The sequence below is a fragment of the Manis pentadactyla genome, chromosome 7, assembly GCF_030020395.1.
Source record: "Manis pentadactyla isolate mManPen7 chromosome 7, mManPen7.hap1, whole genome shotgun sequence".
In the NCBI taxonomy this organism is placed as follows: domain Eukaryota; kingdom Metazoa; phylum Chordata; class Mammalia; order Pholidota; family Manidae; genus Manis; species Manis pentadactyla.
The window spans coordinates 108,261,134-108,285,711 of NC_080025.1; the positions used below are offsets into that span (position 1 = coordinate 108,261,134).

General features: G+C 43.8%; 1 protein-coding gene across 1 annotated transcript in view; it reads right to left on the bottom strand.

Moving 5' to 3' along the window:
* The window catches only part of AOAH (acyloxyacyl hydrolase), a 185,005-nt gene that overhangs the window by 93,789 nt on the left and 66,638 nt on the right, over positions 1-24,578 (bottom strand). Inside the window, exons 6-11 of the mRNA XM_036897455.2 lie at positions 22,994-23,064; positions 16,864-16,924; positions 15,721-15,791; positions 14,788-14,836; positions 12,260-12,308; positions 10,307-10,401 (exon numbers count right to left, since the gene is read on the bottom strand). Of these exons, the coding sequence (XP_036753350.2) occupies positions 10,307-10,401; positions 12,260-12,308; positions 14,788-14,836; positions 15,721-15,791; positions 16,864-16,924; positions 22,994-23,064 (396 nt within the window). The remainder of the gene's footprint in view (positions 1-10,306; positions 10,402-12,259; positions 12,309-14,787; positions 14,837-15,720; positions 15,792-16,863; positions 16,925-22,993; positions 23,065-24,578) is intronic.

The following is a 24,578-nucleotide window of genomic DNA, read 5'->3' on the forward strand; positions in this document are numbered from 1 at the left end:
TGAACCCGGGTTCTGGTGGAACTAGGAAGGGAGAGGCTTAGAGCAGGCAGGAATCCTCAAGAGCCTCAGCTTTCCACAGCCCACTTGTGTCTAGTCCCTGCTTTTCCTCTGAGCTGTCATATCTCACAGAATGACGTAGCTGGCCAAGCTGGCTTTGCTAGCTGTTGAAAATGAGGCTTCCTGGTTGCCTACTAAGGGACGGTCCCTCAGACACAGCTTTGGGTAAAACGTTCAGGAATCCACGAATAACCCAGGAGCTATCATCATCTTGTCCATTTCTCTTATATGGAAGCCACACATAATTTATGAAGCGTGCAGAATGAGTATTTTGGGGGATAAAGACTGTGACCCTATACAGACACCTACAAACACTCCCCACTCACATATTTCCATGGCTGTTTGGGCCTGACACATGCTGGGGAAGGCAGACACGGGGAAGGATGCACACTGCTCACCTGGAGTTTGTCTTCCAATGGGGCCTGGCAGATGAAGTTCTGGGAAATGGGGAGAGAATATCTGGTTTCTGCCTCTCTAATCTCAGACTTAACTCGATCAGGCAGCCCTGTTTGCTAATGCTTTGACATAGAGAACTTCAAGAATGTAATTTAACTCAGTCTGATTCATAATCAGTCAGAATCCTGTGTCAGAGACACAGACAGAAATGCATCAAGTGCCAGCCTGTGCTGGGCCCTCCATTGACCAATGTCCCTTCTCTGAGGAGCTCACAATCTAAAGGGACACAGAAAATAAACATTTCTCAGCTAGGTAACCTTGAAGATGTTCCTTAATCCTCTGTGTCTCAGTTTCCTTATCTATAAAATGCACTAATAACAGCACCAATGTCTTCGGGTGGTTGAGAGAACTAGAAAAGATCATCTGTGCATAAAGTTTAGAATTTTAAGTGTGCAAAAATTAGCTGTTGGTGGTGTTGATAGGAGTCCAGGGTAATAGAAAGGCCACCTAACCCACATGTGGGGGCTCCTGGAAGGGATCTTGAGAGAAATGTTATCCAGTGTGAGTCCTGTAAGGTTAAGAGGGAGCCAGGCAGAAAGGGGTAGGAAAAACGCATTGGCAATGCCATATGCACAACCCCAAGGCCAAGTTCATTGGGTATGTGCAAGGAGCAACAAACTCCCCCTTAAACAAACCCCCAAATGCCAGCTATGCCAGTTATCTACTGCTATATAACAAATTGCCCTCAAATTCAGCAGATTAAAACATACTACATGCAAGCTGGCCAGCAATAATAACTGCTCAGCTCCTGGGATGATGCCTCTTCAATGACCATTGAAACTTCAACTTGCACTAAATAGGTATTTGTCCAGGGAAAGGTATATATAACATCTTTGACCTTTTGCCAGTCCAAAAACTTATGGGGATGGGCAGTGAGGAGGTAGTCAAATAAAGAATTCTAGCAAAATATGACCAGTAAATATAAAATGGACAGGTGGCAGGCAATACTTTTTCATCATTTTGCCTGAATATAGCTTTTTATTTATTTATTTACTTGCCTTGTTAGCTCTGCTTAGTCTCTTCTTTCCCCTTTTCTATTATTTATTATTTAAGTTCTAACCCCATGATTTATTTATCCACTGAAGGAGTTGAGGGATGCATTTATCTGACTGCCCCTACCAAATGAAAGTGCATCATTACAGTTGGACTTTTTCTGTAGAACTCAATTCCTTCCATTATTATTTTCAGAGTGATTGGACTGTATCCAAATTCATAAAAGCAAGAAAACAAGAGTTAAAAATGTCCTGTGCTTACCCAAAGATACCACAACTCAATTCTTTTGTGGGGCCAGTAAAACAAAGTCTTTCGCAAACAGAAAAAAATAACTCTTCTAAGGGTCAGAAACAGGCCACAAAGGGTACACATCATAAAAGTCCACTCTTCAGTTACCTTCATTTGATCCTGTAAAGATTTGGTCATTTCTGAGCCAGCCAGGCTGCCCTCCGTCTGGGGCAGGGTAGTTCTCCATTTTTGGATGGGTTTCCCCCTGCCTGAGACTCTAGGAGAAGCCCAAAGTCGGGCTGCAGAAGTGAGCACAGGGGAAGCCATCCCTGGGGCACCTGTGACCAGGCCGGAACTGGGCACCCATTCTCCACCATCTCACACATAAAAAATGATCTCATTGTCTTCCTGTGCCCTCTTTCACCTTACACCAGGAAGCTGTCACACGACCTCGCTGCTTCTACCCTTCCACCTTGGACGTACCATGGCCCTGGGGTTCCTGCTGCAGCCTCTGGCCAGGGTCTCCACCTCCTCACTCTCCCCCTACCGTTTTCAGCAATGCATCCCAGAATCTCATGGGGGAACTTCTTTGAAATATAGATTCTATTTGGGTAGGTTGGTGATAGGGCCCTAGAAATCTTATTTTTAATAAGTGCCCTAAATGGCTGTAGTGACTAGCCAGGCTGGGGAAACACTTCTCTACAGGCCATTGAGCTATTTGGTGTCATCCTCCGCATGGTGCCACCCACTGTCCCTGCCTCTTTGCATGTCTCCACCTCCCCTACCCAACTCAGCCACCTGCGGGCCCTTCAGATCTCCAGGCTTGTCACCAGCTCCTCCTCCTACTCCACAGTGTTTATTGATTAATTGCTTCTCGACAGCTAGGCACTAACTGAATCCTGACTTCCTTGAGTGCCCCAGCCTTTGTGAGTGCTTCCCTCCAGCTCTCATCACATCTTGCACAAGCTTAGCTGATGGCACCTAACAATGCTAGCGCTAGGGTGAGTAGGCAGACTTTTCCTATAAAGGGTCAGACAGTAAATATTTCTGGCTTTGCCAGCCATTTGGTCTCTGTTATGACTATAGGGTTGCTGTTGAGGTGCAAAAGCAGCCACAGGCATTATGTAAATGAATGGGAATGCTGTGTTCCATTAAAATTTTCGAAAACAGATAGGGGGCCACAGTGGCCGAAGGGCCATAGTTTGCTGATACCTGCTCTAGGGTGCAACAGACTCAGTTTGCATCTGGGCTCCAGGTTGAACTGCATTATCTTGGGTAAGTTACCTAACCTCCCTAAGTTGCTATTTCTTTACCTATGAAATACACACAATAGTATGGTAATTTGAGTATTAAATAAGATAGTGATAAATAACATGCTGGCACTTGGTAAACACATGATAATATTTGCTTGATGTTATAATTAAGAGTTTACTTATTTATCTTCCCAACTAGACTTTAAGCTCCTTGAGGTTAGAGATTATTTTTCACATCTGAGCCCTAGTTGCCCACCATTACCTATTTTCTCTGTCTTTTATAACAGAACTCTGACAGTGTTCGCTGGGCACATGGCTACCTCCTCTTCTTGTGGGCTTTCAAATATGTTACCAACATGAGACCAGGACCTCTTTGCTCCTGCCTGATCGCCTTTCCTTTGGCCTCTTTATCAGTCAGCCTTTAAATTCTTAGCTCAGTGATGTTGTCCTCAACTTCTGCCTCTGGAATCTTTGGAGCCTGTGTTTCATAATGCTCCTCTTGATTTTCCTATATGAATTATGGTTTAGCTCACACTTCTTACCAATCCTACAGCCATTACCTTGAGTAGCAAATGCCCAGGAAATCATACTGAAGCCAGTCATGACTGTCAGGCATTTGCCAAGGGCCGAGTTGGGTGAGCTCTGCCTTCCTCATTCCTCCCAAGGAGTGGCATGAAAGGAAGTAGTTGAATGGACCACTGCTTGAATGAATGATGTGCAGCAATTAATTCCAACCACTCAAAATTATTTTTAAATGCCAGAATTTTCCTCCTTGCACATCCCAAATGATTTAAGATTTGAAATGTTTCCTCTGTCATAAATTAGTTCCACGAGACCCATTTTATGGCTGAGAAACTTGAGGGAGAATGAAACAAAGTGGTGGGTATAATGAACTAGAGGACAAGAGATGGTTCTTCAGTCTTTGTAGCACTCTGGCCTGCATAGGTGGTAACTGATTCGGGCTGCCTCCCCGTGCAAAAATCTCTCCAGTGTGCCGGGAGAGCAGGCATGTGGGCTGAATAATGACAGATGCCTTTCAGAAGTATGGAGCTTAACATAATTTCCTCTTATAGTTTTTCATAACAATGAGTGTTTGCCTTTTTAATTCTTACAGAAAGCAGGGAGGGCTAAGATCACTGATGCTTCCAGAATGAGCTTGTAAGAGCACCCTAGTTTGCTGGTGAGTAGACTCAAGTGCTTACCTTGAGCAGGAAGAAAAGGGCCATCCTTCTGGTCTGTACCCTTGATTGGAGAAAGGGAACAGAAGAACATTCTGTCTCTTGTGGCCTGATAGTGTTGGAGAAAAGGATTCTCCATTGTGAACACAACTTTCTTTTTCTGACAGAATAAATGAGAAGTAACCAGGATTGAGGCCTCTTTTCTCACTGTTCAGCATCTTTAATTTGCCAGCCTGCAAGATGTCTGAGGAGCAGAAAACATAATGCTGTCCAGTTTTACTAAAAACAGCCTTTCCTCATCTTAAAAATAATAAAAAAAGTACTCTGACTCTTAAATATTTCTGTAGTTGACATACAGTTAGCTAGGGTAGAATTTGCATATTTTATATGCGCCATGAAAATCAGCCTTTATGCTTAATGGAAGCTTTATGCTCACTGATAAATCCAGAGAGTGGGAAGCGGGTCAGGTTAGTGAGGGTCAGAGTGAGGGCGATGATACAGCCTGCGCTGTCTGTGCACTAATAAACCGTAGCCAAACCTGATCTATAGAATCATCTCAAAGAGAGAGATGCAGTGCATATGGGCTTGAAAGACTGGAACTGCTTTGCTCTCTGGTGAATATGCATTTTCTGCAGCCAGATTAAGGATTCATTTTGTCCTTGACACAGCATGAAACTCAATCTGCACCTATTTACCCTACAGACAGCAGCCTGCGAGGGGTCGTGTGAAGATTTTATAATAGTACAGGCAACAGTCTTTGCTAACAAAATAAACATTTGGGAAATTGTATTTCAGAATTGCTTTTTCCTTCTCTCCCCCCACTCCCAACCCGTCATGCAATTCTGGTTCAGTGAAACACAGCATTTAATATTTTGGAAATGATTTTCAAACAGATGGTAGAAGAGGCAGGAGGGCAGCCTCTATGGCTGGCCTTGATGATCTCTCTACCTCTCTTTCCTTCTCAACAGAACAACTCAAGCAGTGACTGTTTTTCCTTTGAAAGAAAAAAGAAAGCATGACAGTGTTTTTGGATCTGCTCTTTGTTTCTCTTTGAAATTTTCCCATGTGGAAGTCTTTCATGTGACGTGGGAAGCTCCTTTTGAACTTGCCTACTAAGGAGGTCTTGGAGAGAAGCTGAGGAGGCAGAGGGCAGGAACACCTCTCTGCCCCCAGTGGAATGAGGCACGGAACCCTTTGTTTCTGCGGACCTGCAGGGGTGATTCTTCACACTCTCTTTATTGAACCACAAATATCTTTCCAGATGAACACACTCCTAATCTAATTAGTTGTAAACAGGCCTCTCGGGTGCCACACTGCTTAACTAGAGGAGAGGAGAAGGGGCTGCCACAGGAAAGATCCCGAAGACTATGGATTCCTTTTCTGCGGCACAGACAGGATGATGGGATGTATTTGCAAGGATGTGTTCTGCTTTATGGAGAGACAAAGGCAAAGAAATGTTGGGTAGTCTCAGAAAGAGCAGAATGGCTTTTTATGAAACAACAAAACGTTTGTTTTTCCACAGCACTTCTGCCTCTTCCAGACAATATGATCTACTACTCGGTGTAGTAAAGGAATGGTGCCCAGCATGCCAGGGGCTCCAGAGGGTGCTGGGTGAGAGCATGCATTCATGATGCATTACGCATAAGCATTGATTCTCTGTTGAACCGAGAGTGAGGCCAGGCCGCTGAATGTTTACTTTGGAAGAGATAGTACCACTTTGGTTCTCTTCGGTGTGCAACACGAGTTCATAGAGGGATCACAGGGTGGGTCAGGGTCCGGTGGGCCCTCCCTAGTTTCAAATTCAGAACTTCTGTGTGCTGTACAGGTCAGAGAAAGGCTACATGGTTTCATTTTTAAAAATGATTTCTGGTTGCTTGCCCCTCCCCTGGTCATTTTAGGAAGGCTTCCTTAAGGCCAGTTGAGGAGAGAACAATCTGGCATTTGATGAACAGTAGCCACTGGGGGGCTCTGAGGGTGAGACAGGTCCCAGGGTAATAAGGACATAAAGAAATGAGGCTCTGATGGGTTGAGGCCATGCTGATGATTCCACAGGGGGCAGATGGGGTGATCAGATTCCCCCGGGCCCACCAGGCTGAGTAATTAGCACTGGTGTCTGATAGCTGAGTAACTGTTTCAGTGAATGCTCTCTTGGGAATAATCACATATTCTAATATGTTCTGGAAATACGTGGGCTGAGAGACAAGCCTACACTATGCTAACGGCCTCCCTGTATTGCCCTAAAACGTCCTTTAAAGTACCTCATCCTTGGCATTTACAGATATGAAGAATTTTTAAAACTACAGTACCCCACAGCAACATCTTTATTTTCTAAATCCTCAGTTGTTGGACATTAGGGGCAGTGGGGAAATTCTATGATAGTGGTTCTCAAAGTGTGGTCTGGGAGCCCCTGGGGTCTTGGAGACCCTCACAGAGTGTTCACAAGATCTCTATTTTCATCCTAATCCTATGATTTCATTTGCCTTTTGAATTTGAGTTCACTCCTGAGGGTGCAATGGAGTTTTCAAGAGACTATATAGATGGTCAGTGAAAGAGACTGAAGGCAGAAGGTACGGGGATCCAGCTGTCTTCTGGCCAGATATCAAGGAGATTCGCAGTCTGATCCATTCTCACCATTGAAACTGGAGTGTTTTTTCTACAATTCAAATATGAGTGCTGCTATTTCTGTTTAAAACCCTGCTACAACTCCCTATCCCCTTCAGGATAAACTCCAAAGTCCCTACTGTGATTTCAGAGACCTTCGAGACCTAGCTTCTGTGCCCCTTCCTAGGCTGTTCCCTTACTTCCCTATCTTGCACTTGACCAATGTCAGATCAGCCACACTAAACTCAAATGCTGACACCTCTTGGAAGCCTTTGCCCCTGCTTTTTCTGGGCATGGACGCTCCTGCCTAGGTCTGCTAGCCCCAGACTGCCTGAGCCCTTCTTCCTTCCAGTTTGGGGAGTGTGTGCACATCACAGCAGCTCTTGCTCTGAATTGGCTATTTGCTCATCTGAATTTCCCCACAGGGCTTGAAACTCTCTCAGGCTGTAGGTTCTTTCAATCCTCTTCCTTCTGTGTCATTAGACCCCTTAACAGAACTTGGCATACAGTAGGTCACAGGTTAGTATTTGGCTAGTATTTTGTTTACACTTGCCATAAACATTAAAAACCAAGAAATCAAAATATGAGATATCTGAGATCAACATATCTGGTGGATGTCTGCTAAGCATGGTACTCATACCTAGGCTGATTCCCTGAGCACATGAAGAGATTCTATAGATAATAAGTTTTAAATATTTGAATTTTTTAAAGGATTTTCATCCATAATAGCCAAAAAATGATACCATATATCAGTGAAATGTCCAATTGTGAGTGAAGGGTTTTGTAGATTATGACTTGTACACTGAACAGGATACTATGGAACACTGACAAATATAGTAAGTATGAAGATTAAGTAGAAATGTGGAAAAATGATTATAATTAGAACTAATTGATAAAAAGGAGAATTGCCAATTGAATACTTGCTGTTCTCATGACTACATAATGTGTGTGTGGGTGTCCGTGTGTGTGTGTGTGTGTGTATGCACAGTTGGTGTGGCATGCTTGGGAAAGAGGAAAAAAACAGAAAAGTATAAGGTGGTGGGGATGATTTTTTCTTTTACTACCCAAAATTGGTTCTAATATTCATTTTCTTCTTCTTTTATTCTAATAAGATGGATATTAAAAAGAGTATTTTAAAACCAATCTGATATTCCAAAATTTTTTAATGATTCTTTCTGGAAGGTAGCATTAAGGGAAATTTTAATGATTTCTCGGTAATTTCTATATTTGCTTATTTTTCTCCATTGAATAGTTAACACTTATCATTAGACAGAAACAATGCAGCAGATGTTCCCTTTCTTCCCTGTCCCTCTTTGGGCTGATACACTTCCCTGCCCACTGATCCTGGGCACCCATGACCGGGGGACTTGCTTTGGCCAGTGGTTGATGGTTGGACGTGATGGCAGCGAGTGCATTTGTGCAAGGAGCCTTGCCCTGTTGTACTTCTGCCATTACCATGAAAAGAACATACTCCGGATAGATTGCTCAACCAAGAGAAAAGTGAGACACATGGAGAAGACGTGGAGCCAATCTCCAGCTTGTAACCAAGACCAACAGAGCCCAGCCTGGAGCAGCTTGCCTAGGCGACCCACAGGTGCATGAGTGAGAGGAAACGGTGATTGTCTTAAGTCACTGGGATTTTGAGGGGTTTGTACAGCATTATTTTGACAATAACTTGTTGATAAAGTTTCATTTTCAATGTCAACTTTCTAAGCAAATTATCTTTTATTCTTCTTTTGCCATTTTCCATTCTTATCAAATGGTGTCCCACAGAGGTGGCCCAAGCTCAGAGTGACTGAGCTCATTTTTAGCCTGGAAAGGAATGTGAACCTGGAGAAACATTTTAAGAACCCTGGAACATCGAAAGCTTCAAATAGATGACACAATGACACTGAAACCGTAGTGTTGTCCCTACCATCAACAGCATTATGAACATACTGGTAAGATTCATGAATCCCAATAAACATTATACCTGATTTGGGTTCCACGTCAACCCCACATCATTGCCATTCTCATAATCATTTCTCAAAACTACTTATTTACTGCCACAGAGTGAGAGGGGATGAAGTGGGAAATAACCCAAATCCAAATCCAAACCAACAAATGTCTATCTGTAGTATTTCAATACATTTGTTGCTGCAAATAGCAGATAAAAAATGTGGCAATCCAAATTCCAATGGTCAGTGCTCTAGGATGGGGCTCACCACCAGGCTTCTGGGAGTGATGCCTTTAGTGTCTCCTCAGTGGGTCTCTCCCTTCCCCAGAGACTGAACACGCTGCAGAGTGAGCAAGAGAGTCTGTCTTCTCCAGGAGAACCCTGTAGTGAGAGGCACCCCTCACTTCAGCCTCTGGAGCTCCGGATGCAGGATAGAAAGGACAAGCACAAGGATACTGACCAGCCTGGGTAGCTGCCATCACTGCCCTGTGTGTGCCAAGTGCCAACCCAACACATAGTCCCAAAGTGCTGTCACTGTTCTTAGCTCTGGAGCACAGGACCTTGCCTGAGACTGTTCCTGTCATGTTCAGAGTTTCTGGCTAGGTGGCTTGTTTACCATGGCACTGACAGGAAGTGATCTGCCCCTGTTAACTGTGTAACCTCAGGCAGTCTACTCAACTTTTCTGAGAACCTGTCTGTAAAGTGAGGCTGGACTGTAATCACATCTACCTCAAGGGTTTCTTACAAAGATTCATAAAGCACAGCTTCAGTTTTCTTTAGCTGGTTTTCTTAGCTATTTGCATAAAGCAATCACTAAAATCTTGTATTACAATATTCAGTACATATGAAATACAAATTCATTGAAGAAAAATGAGAAAAAAATTTACCCAGAATTACACCATCCACAGATATTAGTGTTAGCATATTGACCTACAACCTTCTAATTATTTTCTTTGTTTGCACACACAGACACACATATATTCACAAAAACTGGTTCATGTGTACTAGTTTCTAACCCACACATTTTCTTACTAAGGAATGTGTCTGTAACATGTATATTACTGGTTGCATAATGTTTCTTTATTACATGTCCAGATGTTTCCCTGCTTGTTCCTCCTTACAAAGGGAGGTCTGTGTGTGCCTGTTTTGGGTGTTGAGGTAGGTTCAGAGTGCGTTTAGGTTCATGTCTGATTTCTTTAGTCTGAGTACAAAGGGTCAAGGAAGAATTGATAATTTCTGTAGTGTAATTTCCCTGGGGCAGAGTTTCCATTTTGCAGGAGGGGGAAGAGGAAATCACACCCTGAGGTGGCCCTATGACCAGGGCTTCCACAATGTGCCAAAGTTTCCATGGGGTGGGGGTACCATCGTCCACCTCTAATGAACAGGATGCTCTTGTTCTGAGCTTGTTGTGTCAGTGCCCTTGCATTTTTTATCACAGTGTTTGAAATGAACTGAAGAAATGGCTGTAGAGGTACCTTTTATGGCAGATTTTGCTGAGGAGGGAAATTTGCACCTGTTTGGAATTGGCATCACACTTTGAGAGAGCACGGGAAACGAATACAAAGGACAGCACATCCGGGTTGATTACTGCCGAAATTACTTACCAAAGACATCTGCGAGGCTGTGATCCATTCGGGAGAGATGTGAAAATGAGCCCCAGCTGAGTCTCCCAGCAAAATGATCCCCCTGGGCTGTGAACCTAGATGGCACAATTTATTTGCATTATTTGTGCACTCAAGTTGTTTGGAGCCTCCAGATTGGGTAGTTAGGAGGGCTGATACCCTGGTGTGTATTCCATGCACAGAGTATCATAACAATGATGCATTGCTACTTTTCAAGGGTTGGAGGGTGAGGGGCATAGCATTTAGGAGCTGAATGAGATTTCTAGGCCATCAAAACTGCTAGCTAAGCTGTCCAGACACAGGTGTGTTTCCTAGCTGAGCATAAAACCAACAGCCATGCAACACACTGAGTGAATGATGGATGAATAAATGTATCAGAACTTTGTCTGCACTCAGAAATATGCCCTACATTTTGGTTCTGGAAATGGCCTTTTTGGAAAACACACCAGTTTCCGTTCTAATTCACTTTACGAATTAGTAATCTCGTGGAGCAATTTTGATTTTTCATAAATGTTATGGTCTCTTAAAGCTCTTAATCCATATACACAAAAGCACTGGATGAACAATTCTGGCTGATTGATGGGGAGAAGGAGATATAAAGTTCTCTATGCAGCCCTGTATGTTTGAAGGTTAAGTATCACTTAATCTGAGTTAAGGCCCACCTACTCAGTTCATTCGCCCACAGGTGGTATGCGTTCTCTTCCAAACACGTTAGGATCCTGGAAGAATCAACCAGTGTCTCCCAGAGTCAGAGAGTGGTGTCTCCCTCCCCTACTTCCAAACCCCCTAAATCATGCCAGATGATGGCATAACCTCACTCCAGGGGTTCCTTATTTTGGGCCTCTGTGACAGCTAGCACTTGGCCACACAAATAGGGACTGAAAAGGCCCAGAACATCCAGGAGGGGTTAGGATGTAGATAATTCAAAAAGCTATCCACAGTGACCCCAGAGGCTTACACCAGGATTTCACTGAGATCTGAATTTATTTGTTCATCAGTTTATTTGTTCACTTGTTTTTTTATTCATCCAACAATCATTTCTAAACTGCATCAGTATGCATTGGGTCTCGACATTTTCTACCCTCTTTCTGCCCCTCTGAGACCTTAATGCCAATTAGATTTTAAGTTGAATGAGGGCAAGAACTATAACTCATGAAACGTGAAAACTCAGAACCCATGAAAACTCAGAGCCAAATACAGCTCTTGTTGTATAACAGGACTAGGTATTCAGGAAATATCCGTTGAGTGAATGAATAAAGGGCTTCTAGATGTTAGGGAAAAGCATTGCTTAAATATGAAGCAGTGATGCTACCATAGGGTCTTGTTTGAGACTCTCTGGGCATCACCAGGAGCATGCTTTCAGTAATATGTGGGTGCTAATGGGTTGCTTCTAAGAAGGGCTACTGGTAGCCCATGATGTCTGTGGCATTTAGAATACAGAGCTTCTCACTGTTTTTAGGTCCTCCCAATGGCTATAGCTTGGGGGTCTCCGTCAGGCCACCCAGATATGAGTCTTCAGTCCAGTTGACACAGGGATTCTGTCAGTACAAGGCCAGACATCTAACCTTGTAATATACTGAGAAGGACAGGGAGAAACTTAAGAATTATCTCCTCTACTTGTTTTCTTATTTGAAGAAAAGCTGGATTTCAGTTACTCTATAATCTATCCTGCAGCTTTTTCTAGCATTTTCTTTAATGTTTCCAATCCCCAAAAAACTAAACAAATTTAGTTTCGTGTTTTCTAGCTTCTGTCTGCCTTTTCTATGATCTTTTTCATGTCTTCCTATTTGCCATGAAAATAAATGTAAATCAGTCAACTTTTTAAACTGTAGCATCACGCACTTCCTCATTTGGGTAGTCTGTTCACTTCAATTTAACTCAGACTAGAAAAGAACATTATATTGCGATAAGCACACTGACTTTTACAATTCATACCTTCACAGAATTTCTTCTCATATGGAATTCCATCTTTTGGATCAATACCCTTTAAAAGAGAAATGATGAGGTTAGCAGTTTGTTTTTAAATTTATGAGACATATACACTCAATCTTTCTTAAATGGCTTTAAAAGTGCAAAAGCAAATCAGTAGATAAAACCCCTTAAAGTCTCTTGAGCCTTTAACCCAACATAGCAACACTCCATGTGAGCGGGGCTGTAAGGAACTGGGGGCAGGAGCGGGACCATCCCATGCCCAAGGGTGCAGGGCAGGGGTCCCGAGTGCTGGGAGTGCTGCTGGGAGGGGGCACTGGGAGGTCACTAAGTGCCCAGGACACAAGGCCAGAGTGGGCTCAGCAGACTCAGAGCTGGAGCCCTGGGGTCCTGGCTTCTCCAGTGCCCGAGGGCACTGCACCTGGAGCAGTGATTCCCAACAGGGCTGAATTCGCCCCCTCCCCACTGCAAGGGACATTTGACAATGTCAGAGACAGTTTTTGTGGTTACAACACAGGGAGGAGGAGCTTCTGGCATCTAGTGAGCAGCAGCCAGGATGCTGCCGAACAGCCTACAATCTGTGAGGCAGTCCAACAGTAGGACTCTCCTACCCAAAAGTCAGTGTGCTGGGCCTGAGGAACCTGGGAGAGAGGTGGGCCCATGAGTGGGGCCAAGTCAGCACAGCTGAGGGCCTTCCCAGCACTTAACTAAAGCTGCCCTTCAGCGCCATGCGGGTCCTTGAAAGGCTCACGGAGAGTCTGGATGACTTCAAGGGAAAGTTTCAAAAAGTACGTATGGATATATACACATATTTTGGGGTGGTTTTTTTGTTTGCTTGCTGGACTGTGGTCTGACATTCCACTAGATATTAATTAGTATTTAGTATTAATTAGATATTGACTAATTATTAACTAGATAGTAACATGATTCTAATATGAGTGTGCTTGGCGGTCAGAGATGTGATGGCAACTGTGTTGGTCTTGGGGGGCTCCCAGTGCACATTATTAAAACAGTAAACATGCTGAGAGATCTGGAAGTAAAGAAAACTGTTCAGGTTTATTTGACCCAGTACTTTCCAAACTTGACTAGAGAACCCCTCCCTCACACCTATTAACTTCACAGTCAACCCTGAGGTTCTGTGGACACAGTTTGGGAAATACTGGATTTGGTTGCAAAGTCCCCTCTGAGTTTATGATTTGGGGATTCTGAGTCATTTTTCTTCTGAAGTAATGGATAGGTATGAAGGTGATGTGTGTCTGGCAATACTGATGCTGAGCTGGGTCTTGGCTGCCTGAATTCAGGGCAGGTTTCCCTTGGTCTAGAGCAGTCTCTGATTGGCCTTCCTTATGTGGGTGGCACACTGCACACCATGGCAGAGGCAGGAATGAGGTTATAGAACAAAAACAGCAGCTAAGACATGATGACTAAGTTTGAGTTTATCAGAACGAGAGCTCCCTTGTGTCTTGACACCTTAAGATCTTGGGGAGAACAAAGACAGAATTACTGATGATGGGGGCTGGTGGGGTGCACTGGGGCACACCCTGTCCTGCTCTCTAGCCCAAAGCCAGGGGCCATCACTGTTCTGGAGAGAGGGAAATCTTCGTAGAAACTTTTACTTTGTCATCCAAGCAGACAAATTAGGTAACTATTTAGAGGCAATTTGTCATGAAGCTGGGGAATCTGAAACTTCAGGGCTTCTTGTTTGCACACGCTCTGGCTGTGTGAGTGTTTAGAGTGGCTGGGAGCTATAGAGTGTTAAGTTAGACGGGAGATGTCAGGCTGCACTTGAGGCTTGCTTCCTTGCAAGCACTCCCAGTAAATTGGAAAAGAGGTCTCACATGAAAGGGGCCTGAATTTCTAAGACTCCAATATATTTGTTAGGATTTCTTTTATTGTTGTAATTAATTATTTACTTTCATACTTGATTTTGTATTTGTACATTGGCATTCTTTTTCTTCATGAGACCCTCTCAAATCATACAAACTCAAGACCCCACAAAACTTGGGTCTGCCACTCCTGTCCTCTGGTAAGTGTTTGGTGGGCTTGCTCCTTCCTTCACTTTTCTCTGCCTGAGAGTGCAAATCCATGATTCACAGGGAAAAAGGCCACTGGCATTAGATGCCCGGAGATGTGGGCAGTGGGGTAACCACAGGCCAGTTCCTGCTCTGCCTGACAGCAGTGCAGTGGTGAGAGCAGGTGGTTTCCTCCAGGAGATCTTTGGGTTGCTGTGCAACTTTGCTAACACCACTTTCCATTTAATTTCACACAGTTCAAAACAGAATAAAGAGATTAAACATGGGTGGCCTTAAGCAAGGCTTAAAAGGGGGCTGTGACTGAGAGACCCTCAACTCTTATAATGTGATTGATATTTTTCATGGGTGATCAGAATTCTATACTCCTCTTCCAAATGGCAGAAAAATTGTAACTTTAATCTGTGGTTTTCTTCCTTAGGTCTGACTAAAGCAAACAGGCAGTGGGCTTTTAAAGAGGGTGGAAAGTAAGAGAATGGGGTTAGGTCTGAATTAGTTGCTTACCCAAATGCCATTACAGTTTGAGTCCTGATGTATATCCCAGTTGTCTGGCCTAAAAAGAAAATATCAACATTGGTTTTCAACATATGCTTATCACTCAGTGAATGTTAGCTTCATGAATGAATGAATGAATGAATGAATGAATGAATGAATGAAAGCTACATGCAGTGTCCTTGAGAGACGATAGGTTCTTCAGGGTGAAGTGCCACACACTATTGTGCATTGTGGCACACAGCAACCTCCACTTGGCCTCTTTGGTTTTGGACATTTGCTAGGAACTGTAGACCAAATCCAGTCTTTCCATGATTGACTATATTCATGGGCTGTGTTGTTGTGGATTGGTGCTGATGAGCGTGATCAACAAATCTGTAGTATATTTTATTTATGTGGATTAAACCATTAAAATTATGCCTCTGACATCCCTAAATATCTAGTTAATTCAATGTTTTGTTGCTGTAGTCACAACTAAGGGGAAGTTTCCTATATCCATTTTGTTGAAATCACAGGAGTGATTGGCGTAACATCAGTCATGTACTCCATTCACTGGGGCCCCTCCTTACTCTGAGAGAGAGAGTCTATGATTTCTGGGTCCAGTTCTGCACGTAGAACTCATGCAGGAGGCTGGATAAATGTCCACAATAAATGTTTACTCATTTATTTCTCCCGCTCGACTTTAAGCTCCATGAGAAGAAACCCATTTCTGTTTTGTTCACCACCCAACTTGATGCAGAGTGCTTGCTCATTAGTAGGTGCTTGATAAGACTTTCTTGGGGTTATGAGTAGCTAAGGCTGTTCTTTTGCACTGAGCTTTACTTCAGTCCAGGCACAGGGGCCCTTCTGTACGCATGGACCCTTTAGGCTGGGAGAAGGAGTTATGCCTCCTGCCTCCTTTTCGGAAAGTAATTTTAAAAACCAGTGGCCAGCAGGGACAGTTACCTTCTGCCTGGGTATGCCAGCCTGTTGCTATCATTACAGTCTCTCCCCCGCCAGTGATAGCCCCGCAGCGTCTGAAACAGAAGAGCACACACAGGGAGGGTCAGGCTGCTGTGGTGTTCTCCTCTGTGAAGGTCAGTCGGAGCTGTCTGAGGGGGATAGACATCTGCAGTTTTTAACTCAAAATACAGTCTAGGAACACTAGAGACCACTAAGAAAATTAAGGCTAATATGATAAGACATGCTGTGTGAGGTGAAATGTAATCTAGTGCCCAGGCCAATAGTAGGTGGTAGTGTGTGCGTATGTAAATGTGTATGTGTGTGCCAGTGTGTGGGTGTGTGGGTGTGTGGTTGCATGGGTATGAATGCATGTGTGTGGGTGTCTGTGCACTCACACATGTTTGCATGTTGTGTACATGTACGTTCATGTGTGTGTGTCTGTGCACCTCTATAAACAGCAGGACCATGCAACTCCCTGAACTCTCTCTGTTAATCATCAATCTTCACAGGATCCCTAAAAATTGGTTTATTTTATCAAATGATTAATCATTTTATTGGATAATTAAAAACCTCTAGCCAAACTGGTTATGTAGATTTATTATATTTTGGCCAGTCTAATTTGGAAGGATCAAGAGTCCTAATAATGTCAAATTACAATGTTTGTATTTTCCCCACTCCCATGTAGAGTATCTGAGATGCCACCACCTTTGGGGAATGTGTGACATCTGTTTGCTCCTAGGCCTTCACAGAGAACATCCTGATATCCTAGCTGCTCTAAACTGAATATGCACACACAAGTGCACACAGACACACACACACACACACACACACACACTTAAAAAAAGAAAGTTATAGCAGGTTTAAGAATTTCCAAAATAATTCACACCACCTTTCATGATAACCATAATGCCCATGGAGAATTCTAGTTGGGAATGGCTTCAGGAAACAAAAACAGCCTAGGACTGAGATCTACTTTGATGGTCCATGTATTATTCAGATGCCAAAAAGTCCATAGAAATCGTGAAGTGATATATTATCAAATTAATAACATATTCAAATGGAATTCAATCTTGTCTTATTAAAGGAAAGACATTTGTAGGAAGCAGTGCAATATTTAGTGAACATTTGGTTATTCTTAATACTTACTGGGAAAACACTGTATTTGTCTGAATCTACATCTTTAAATGGCACAGAATTTTCTATAGCACTAGAAAAAAGAAAACACTTGGTGAGCTAAGAAAAAAACAATCATGTTAGCAAAAACAAATAGATATATTTCAAATGGAATGTTGTTGAGTTTATGTGATAGAAGCCTATCCTAAAAATAAAATCAAGGGAATCCATTATACGTAAGAACACCAGCCAAACTTTGCCAATCTCTACTCTCTATCCCAAACACCTATTTTCCCCCTGATATTTAATTTGCCCTGTATGGTAAACTGAAACAATTTTTCACTTTTTTTGGGTTGAAGTTTTAGAGGGCATGGGATATTGATGCCGCAGTCCCCAGGGAAGTCAGAGACTGCAGCGTTGGTCCAGGCAGTGCGCTCAGCACTACAGATTGAATCTGCACCATTTTACACATTCTCTGATGGAACTTGTTTCTTAAAATTTTGTTTTCTTAAAATAGTTACTCTGAGAATTTTGAAGCACTAAGTTCAAGATTAGCTGGCAACTTTCACTTCCATTCATGAGTCTGGGAAACCAAGGATTCTGATGTGATTGACTACCAAGTAAATTCATGCCAAAGCCACGGACACCTCCCTTGAGTGAGCATTTCCCCGTGTCCCCACCACCAGACTTTTCCCAGCCTCTAAATGGAAAACACTGCTTTCCCTCTAGGAAAATCATTTACGGGGTAGCAGGGAAGTGGAGTCACATAGCAGGGTGAGTGAGGCTATTCTTGGAGCCTAGAATGTAGGGAGGGTAATATGATCCTTTATAGGATTTATAAAATGGTCTTTTGAATCAAGAGCTCCTCAGCAGTTCTGAGACCCTGAAGGCAAATGAATTCAGCCAGAGCCAGTATGGAGCCTAATTGGTAGTGTGAGCCCATCTTATGAATCCTGGGATGGTAGACCCACCGGAAGTCCAGGGTATATGTATTTAGACCTCTTTGAAGATGCATCTCCTGTGAGACTAGGTTGTTTTCTCCCATGTCCTTACTTGACCAGTTGGACAGTTGTTTATTATTCTAGTTGAGAAAAAGAAGAAACACAAGCAGACACACACACACACACACACAAAGTACAGAACCAAACAGTCATATTCTCTGTCTGAGAAAAGGTGCTGGTCAAAAGGTATTATTTTTGTATGGCAAAGCTATCCCCTCCTACCTTTGCTATTTTGGGCATGAGAGTTTATCCTTGAAGGAAAGAACAAGGAGTTGTCTCTAGAATTAGAAAACTAGTTCATTAAATTAACCTCCATCTGCTTATTTTAAAGGCTCAAAGTGACTAACCAAAGCCATATATTTTAGACATGAATAGATTGGTCATCCAAAGCAATATAAACTACAATTTACATAGACTCCATAATCCCTTATTTACAGCCCCCAAAGCCAAACAGCTCAGAAAACCAAGAGATTTTTTTCAACCTGGCAGCAAATTCATTTGGTGGCAAAACTTGACCTAAACTGATATAAGGCAATTCATAAGCTTTCTTCTACTTAGTGTGAAATTCATACCTTTTACTGCTGAAATATAAATATGTTTGATCAAGAGGTGCTGAGCTATGTTATCTGTACCATATGTTACTTTCTTAAGTCTGGAAAATTATGAATTCCAAATCACATCTGGCTCCAAAGTTTTGGGTAACATATTGTTTACTTTTACTAACATTACTTTTGCATAATTGTATCCAAATTTGATACCTGTGTATCCTTTTAGTTATCTGGTTGTATGGTAAAATCTTCCTCCCTCCCTCCCTCTCTCCCTCCCTCCTACTGGCATTTTTGGAGTCCCTGCCATGTGCCAGACACCATATCATATATTAGGGATGAATATAAGATGCATTTCCTAGGATAGAGAAGCTGACTGATGAGTGGAGAAAATGATGCATTGGTAGACATGGAGAACACAGTCCAAAATGGTTGTGCACCAAAAAGGAAGACATTTCTAACTCTGTACAGGAAAGGATGTGCTCTTAGGGTAAAATCTAAAGAATGAGAAAGCATTCTTGAGGCAGGTAAGTGGGTGAAGGGTATTCTGGAAGGAAGGAAAAGCCATGGGAAGCCTTCTGACATAGCTCTGGGTTCTGAAGTCTGACTCTCTAGGTTTGAATCTGTCTCTAGGTCTGCTGTCTACTTGTTATGTGACCAAATATGCAAATTATTTAATATTTTGTACCTCTGTTTCTTCATTTGTAAAGTGGGGCCAATATCACTACCTGCTTCCAAGGGTTATTGTGGAGATTAAATGAGTTGCCACATGTGAAGTGGGACAGTCTGTGCCAAGCAGGCAGTAAATGCTTACAAAACAATAGCTCTTTCTGTCGGTATGTGCGGTGGAAACAGGTATTGCAAGGATGGTTTCTTGGATTGCACAAACAGGAGTCAGGTATTTGCTCTTATGACACTTTAGTTTTGGAGACAGCTGGAGTCTAATCCCTGGGCCCTTCTCAGTACTTGAGGGCTCCAGCTACTCAATGTTCTGTCCAGTCATCATGCTGGCTGCTTGGTGTTATTGCTCTAGAACTGCCCCTTGTCAGGCTAGCAGGGTTGATCCAGTGAGCAATTGTATTGCAGCTGATTGTTACTCCTTACATAATAGTGAGCTATTTGTATTTAAACACCTAAAATTATTTCACAAAACTGGGGCATTACGACAGAAGAAAACTTGGGAGAATCAAGTTTCCATGTGTACCTGCCCCACATTTGAGTCCCAGGCTGCATTCCCAGGCCAGGAGTGGGTCTGTTTCATATGCCTGTATTTGTGTTACATGCACCTTTTTAAGATGAAATGAGGACAGAGAAAACCGTGGAAGGTTACACCCTGATGAGCTAGCACGGCTCAGGGGGTGCTGATGTGGGTGGAGAGAACAGGGCATGTTGTAGAAGGAACAAGTGAAAAAAGGAAAAGGGAAGAATGGTGAATTAAAAACACCACATGGAATATGACTGTATGCATTTATGTGAAATACTATATATGTGGGCTTATGCATAAGGAAACTAAATAGAATAGGTTATTAAAAGGGGACCCTCCTGACTTACCATTGTTACAATAAAATATAGACAGTGTGTAGGACTGTGAATTCTAATCAAAACAAAGCAAAACAACTAAAGCAAAAAACTTGATTGCCCCTTGGTGGTAGTTGGTGTCCTACACATTTTTTTTCTGATAAAGTAGGACTTTGTCTTTACTTAGTCCCTCTTTTCTTCACTGGGTGCCCATTAATGCTAAGCTCTCTAGAAGGTATCTACAAGGATTAAAGTTTACTAAGAGATGATGTTTGCACTCTGCAAGAGCTGTCTGTCTTCATGGGAGATTGCAGGGTAGCTGCAGTGGAAGAATGGGGTGCAGGAGCAGGCACCAGTGGGCTCCTGTACTGTGGAGGGCTGGTGGAGGACTGAAGTGGGGCAGGGATCTGGAAAACTTCCCTCGGTGGGGACATCTCCAGTGTATTTTGAAGGCATGGACCAGACAGAATGGAGGGACACTGAGCAGGAAAGGCAAGGACCTGGGATATGCCCCCAGGTATATTGGAGGGGGATTTTGTGGGAAGATTATGCAAGAAGACATGAGAGCCTGCCACTTGCTGGCCATGCTAGTGAGGAAGGTGTTTAACGTGCTAGAGCCTATTTGCTCATCTAAAAGTGGGGCTAGACAGGCAAGGGACAGACAATGTAGTGGCTTTGAGCCTGGCTTTTGGAACCAAGCTGCTAGGTTCAAAGGTCAGATTAATCCATTACTAGCTCTGAGAACTTGGGTGAATAGCTTTCCTGGTTTAGAAAGGGGACAGTAGGGTGTCTGCCTTGTAGGGCTGCATTTACAAGCATTCTAGGGCACAGAGAACACCAGGTAACTTTCAGTTATTATTATTATTACTGTGCCACAGGTCCTGTTGAAGAATAAATGAGGCTGCATTTAAATGTGCTTTGTAAACCATAAAGTGCTGAATAAATTATGACCTGGTGCAAATTATACTCAAAACACAATGAATTTTAGAAAGAAGAAAAACATACTGCTTTTGCTTTTTCATAAAGAATTTCCCTTTTTAACTGGGCCAGGAAAATCCCTGGCCACTGATGCTCTTATATTTTTCTAAGGCACTTCAATTGAAGGGTTGTCACTTTAGGTCTTGTTGGCCCACGTTTGACATAGAAAATGCAATGATGCTTTCAGAAAGGAAGGTGTCTCGGTTCAACAAGAGCTAGACTGGGGACCTGGGACACTGGCTACATCTCAGCCTTCTAGCCTGTTCTTTTATGTCTGATATTTCCCCTTCACTCCCCATGTCTTGATGTTCTCTGCATCCACCCCTTTCAAAAAGGGATGCTGATACTATTTCTGGGGCCCATCCCAGTATTTTGCACAGCTGGCTTGCAGGAGCTTATGTGGGCAGATGAGCCAGGGAAAGTTTTCAAACTCTTGGATCCCTAGGAGGCCTTGAATATAGGTCAGAAGATAGCCTCCTCCTTTCCCAAGATACTTCCATAGCAGATGGGAGATATTCCATGGAGTTGGCTTCCAAGAAGCTCATGAGATGAAGGGGGGAGGAATGTAGGAAAAGTGGCTCTGTTAATGGGCTGAATTGTGTTCACCAAGAAGATATGTTGAAGTTCTAATCCCCGTCCCTGTGAATGTGACCTCATTTGGAAATAGGGTCTTTGCAGACTTTGTCAAGTTAAGATGAGGTTGTTAGAGTGGGCCCTAGTCCAATATGACTGGTGTTCCTGTATAAGGAAAAGGCAGAACACGGCCCTGTGTGAAGATGGAGAGCGGCCGCTGCAAGCCAAGGAGCGCCGGGGATCGATGGCCACTGCCAGGAGCTGCAGGCAAGGAGGATTTGGCCCAGAGTCTCAGGGGGAACCTCAGAGGGACCTGCCAACACCTCGTCTGAAAGTCTGCTGTCAGACTTCCAGCCTCCAGAACTGGGAAAGAATATGTTTCTGTTGTTCTAAGATCCCCAGTTTGTGGTACTGCATTATGGCAGCCCTACAAAACCAATATAGCTCTTAGACCAGAGGTGCAGCCTGACTCTTACCTCTGGGTGTTCTCATAAGGAGAGCTAGGCCAGACCAGAATGGACACAAGTCATAGGACCTGCCTGCAGGAGACAAGAAGAAAAGCAACAGGGGCCTGGGTAGATGGGGTGGCTGAACGAGTGTCTCATTCCCAAATGATTCTGAAGTGTGGCCATCATTCATTCCACACTTTAAGTTTAGGTATGTGGACACTGCGGCTCAGAGACATTAAGTGGCTCAATTCTCAAAGTTGGCTTGAGAGGCAGCATTACAGCGGAGGTAAGAATATGGGGGGGGGGGGGTGTCCAATACACCTGGGGGCGTATCCCGGGTCCTTGGCAGCTGCGAGAAGGTTTTTCTTTCAGACTCAATTCCTTCTCTGTGAAATGAGCCCTACCCCATGGTCTTGTTGTGAGAACTAAATGCAGAAAGGTCACCATTTGGCACCTCGGTCAGTGACCCTGTGTGACCTGGCTGCAGCAGTCACACAGGAAGTAGCCGAGTGGAAGGTAGAACCTATGTCATTTTGCCTCTTAGTCCAGTACCCCTCTCAGGACATTACTCTGTCTTTTAATGTTTTGGACAGTGGTTACTACAACAATCAGCATAACCTCAAAGCGGAGCTGGAGTATAGGATTTTAAACTGAGAAGGAGGGCTTGGGCATCCTGGACAGCGCCTCTGTGTGTGGATCTCTGTTCATACATATTGGAGCCAGAATTTTTAGGTAATAGATTGGGCTCTGTGTATAAACAGTCCCTTTCCAGCCTCATGGGTGCCTTGCAATAAAGATTCTCCAAATGTGATGCAAATGTGTACCAGCTACTCAGAGGTCTCATCAGCAGGCGTTTGCCACAGCCAGGTTTAAGTCAGGCTCTGAGATTCAAAGATACTGATATCCAGTGTGTTTCCAATAGGGTTTTGTTTAGAGCGAATTTATCTTCTAGCTTCTGTACAAGTCATGGGCAAGAAACACTTTCATCTTCAGGAAGATGCCTTTTAAATTTGAAAATCATTTTAGTCATTAGAAGAGAGGGACAACTCAAGCCTGTCTCCCATGCCAGGGCTCAGGAAGGGAGACACTGGGTACATACGACTTAATCTGCTGACAGATCTTGGCCAAAAATGGTAGAGAACAGATATCAGAGCCACTCCTGGAATATTTCTGGAAAGAAAAAAACAAAAACAAAAAGAGTGTTTAGTTCAAGGAATGGTTTCCCAACTTTTAAACGCCCTTCTTCTCCTGTTCACTCCATAGCCTGGATTTCTGGACCTTCCTTCTTCCAACACCTGGGCCATATTACTTAACTAAATTTACCTCGTGTTCCTGCCCCCACTCTGTGTATTCACCCCACCTCGATGCCTTTGTTCACGTTGGCCCCCCAGCCTGAAGGCTGCCCCTTCCCCCTCGCCCAGCCAGCTCTCCCTGCCTTTGCCTCTTCACTCACCCCCAAAGGATCTGGCCACCTCCGTTCTACTCCATGCACATTCTTCTCCCTCCTGTACTCAAGGGTTTTGAAAAAGAATTTGGAAGTAAAGAACATTTACAAATGAAATAATTCCATCCTATTATGAGGTACAGTAAATACTAACAGAGGAGACAAGGCCAGGGCTTGGGAGGAAGGGAGGAAATCCCCATTCCCGGGGGATGGGAGGGCCCAGGAGAGGCCTGCAGACGAAGCTCCTCCAGCTTCGATGGCAAAGGGATTTCAGACGGCGGTTTCCATGAGGTGCTAGCTGTGTGATAAACTGAAAGCCCTGGCTTTTTATTAAACAGTGCTTTTACAAAGATCGTGCTTTCCATGATGCTTTCCTCAGATGAAAGAAAAAGATAACAGGGAAGAAAAAATTAGGAGCCGGCATTTATCAATGAAGGGAGATAGTTAATTCCTGCCAACCCCAAGTGTTGTTCAGATGGCTATGGGTTGTGTTAACAGCGTTGGCGATGTTTTGACTCTGGCAGAGGAGACCAGGCAAGCTTTTCAGGCTATAAGGACCATTATGGTGTTTCCCCAACTTCCTAGGTAGGATTAGAGGCACAGTCCTGACTAGCGCCCCCGCCTGTATGCGAGATGGAGACAGAAGTGGCTGTCCTTGCCCCCACAGAGCTTATGGTCTTGTGGACACTGGGGCAGGATATCAGCTCTTAGTGTGCTTTTTGAAGTCTGCAGGGTCCAGACATTTACACGGCTCTTTAGGAACCCAGAGGAGGAAGTGGGAGATTCCCCCAAGTTCGGTAGGGAGGAAGCCAGTGGGAAAGAAGAGAAGGGTGCTCTAGGGCTTTGTGACTCCAAGCACAGTCAGCAGACTTACTACAGGTGCAGTCTGTCTGCCCCACCCCGATCCACTGCATCAGAAAGCCTGGGGTGGGTCCCCATAATCTGTGTTTTCATAGCCTCCAGGTCATCCCAATGCTTCCTGAAGTTTGAGAACCACTGCTCTAGGTCCCAGGTGATGAAAATGTGATCAGAACTGGGTGCATTGATGCCACCTGGGAGTTTTAGAAATGCAGTCTCAGGCCCTGTGGCAGGCCTGCTGAATCAGAATCTACATTTGAACAAGGTCCCAGGTTGCTGCAGCACACGCCGAAACTGGAGAAGCGCTGGTGGGGGCAGAAGGAGCACCCCACAGTGCTATGTGAGGTCTGCCATTTTGGGGGACCACCAAGTGTTTCAGCTG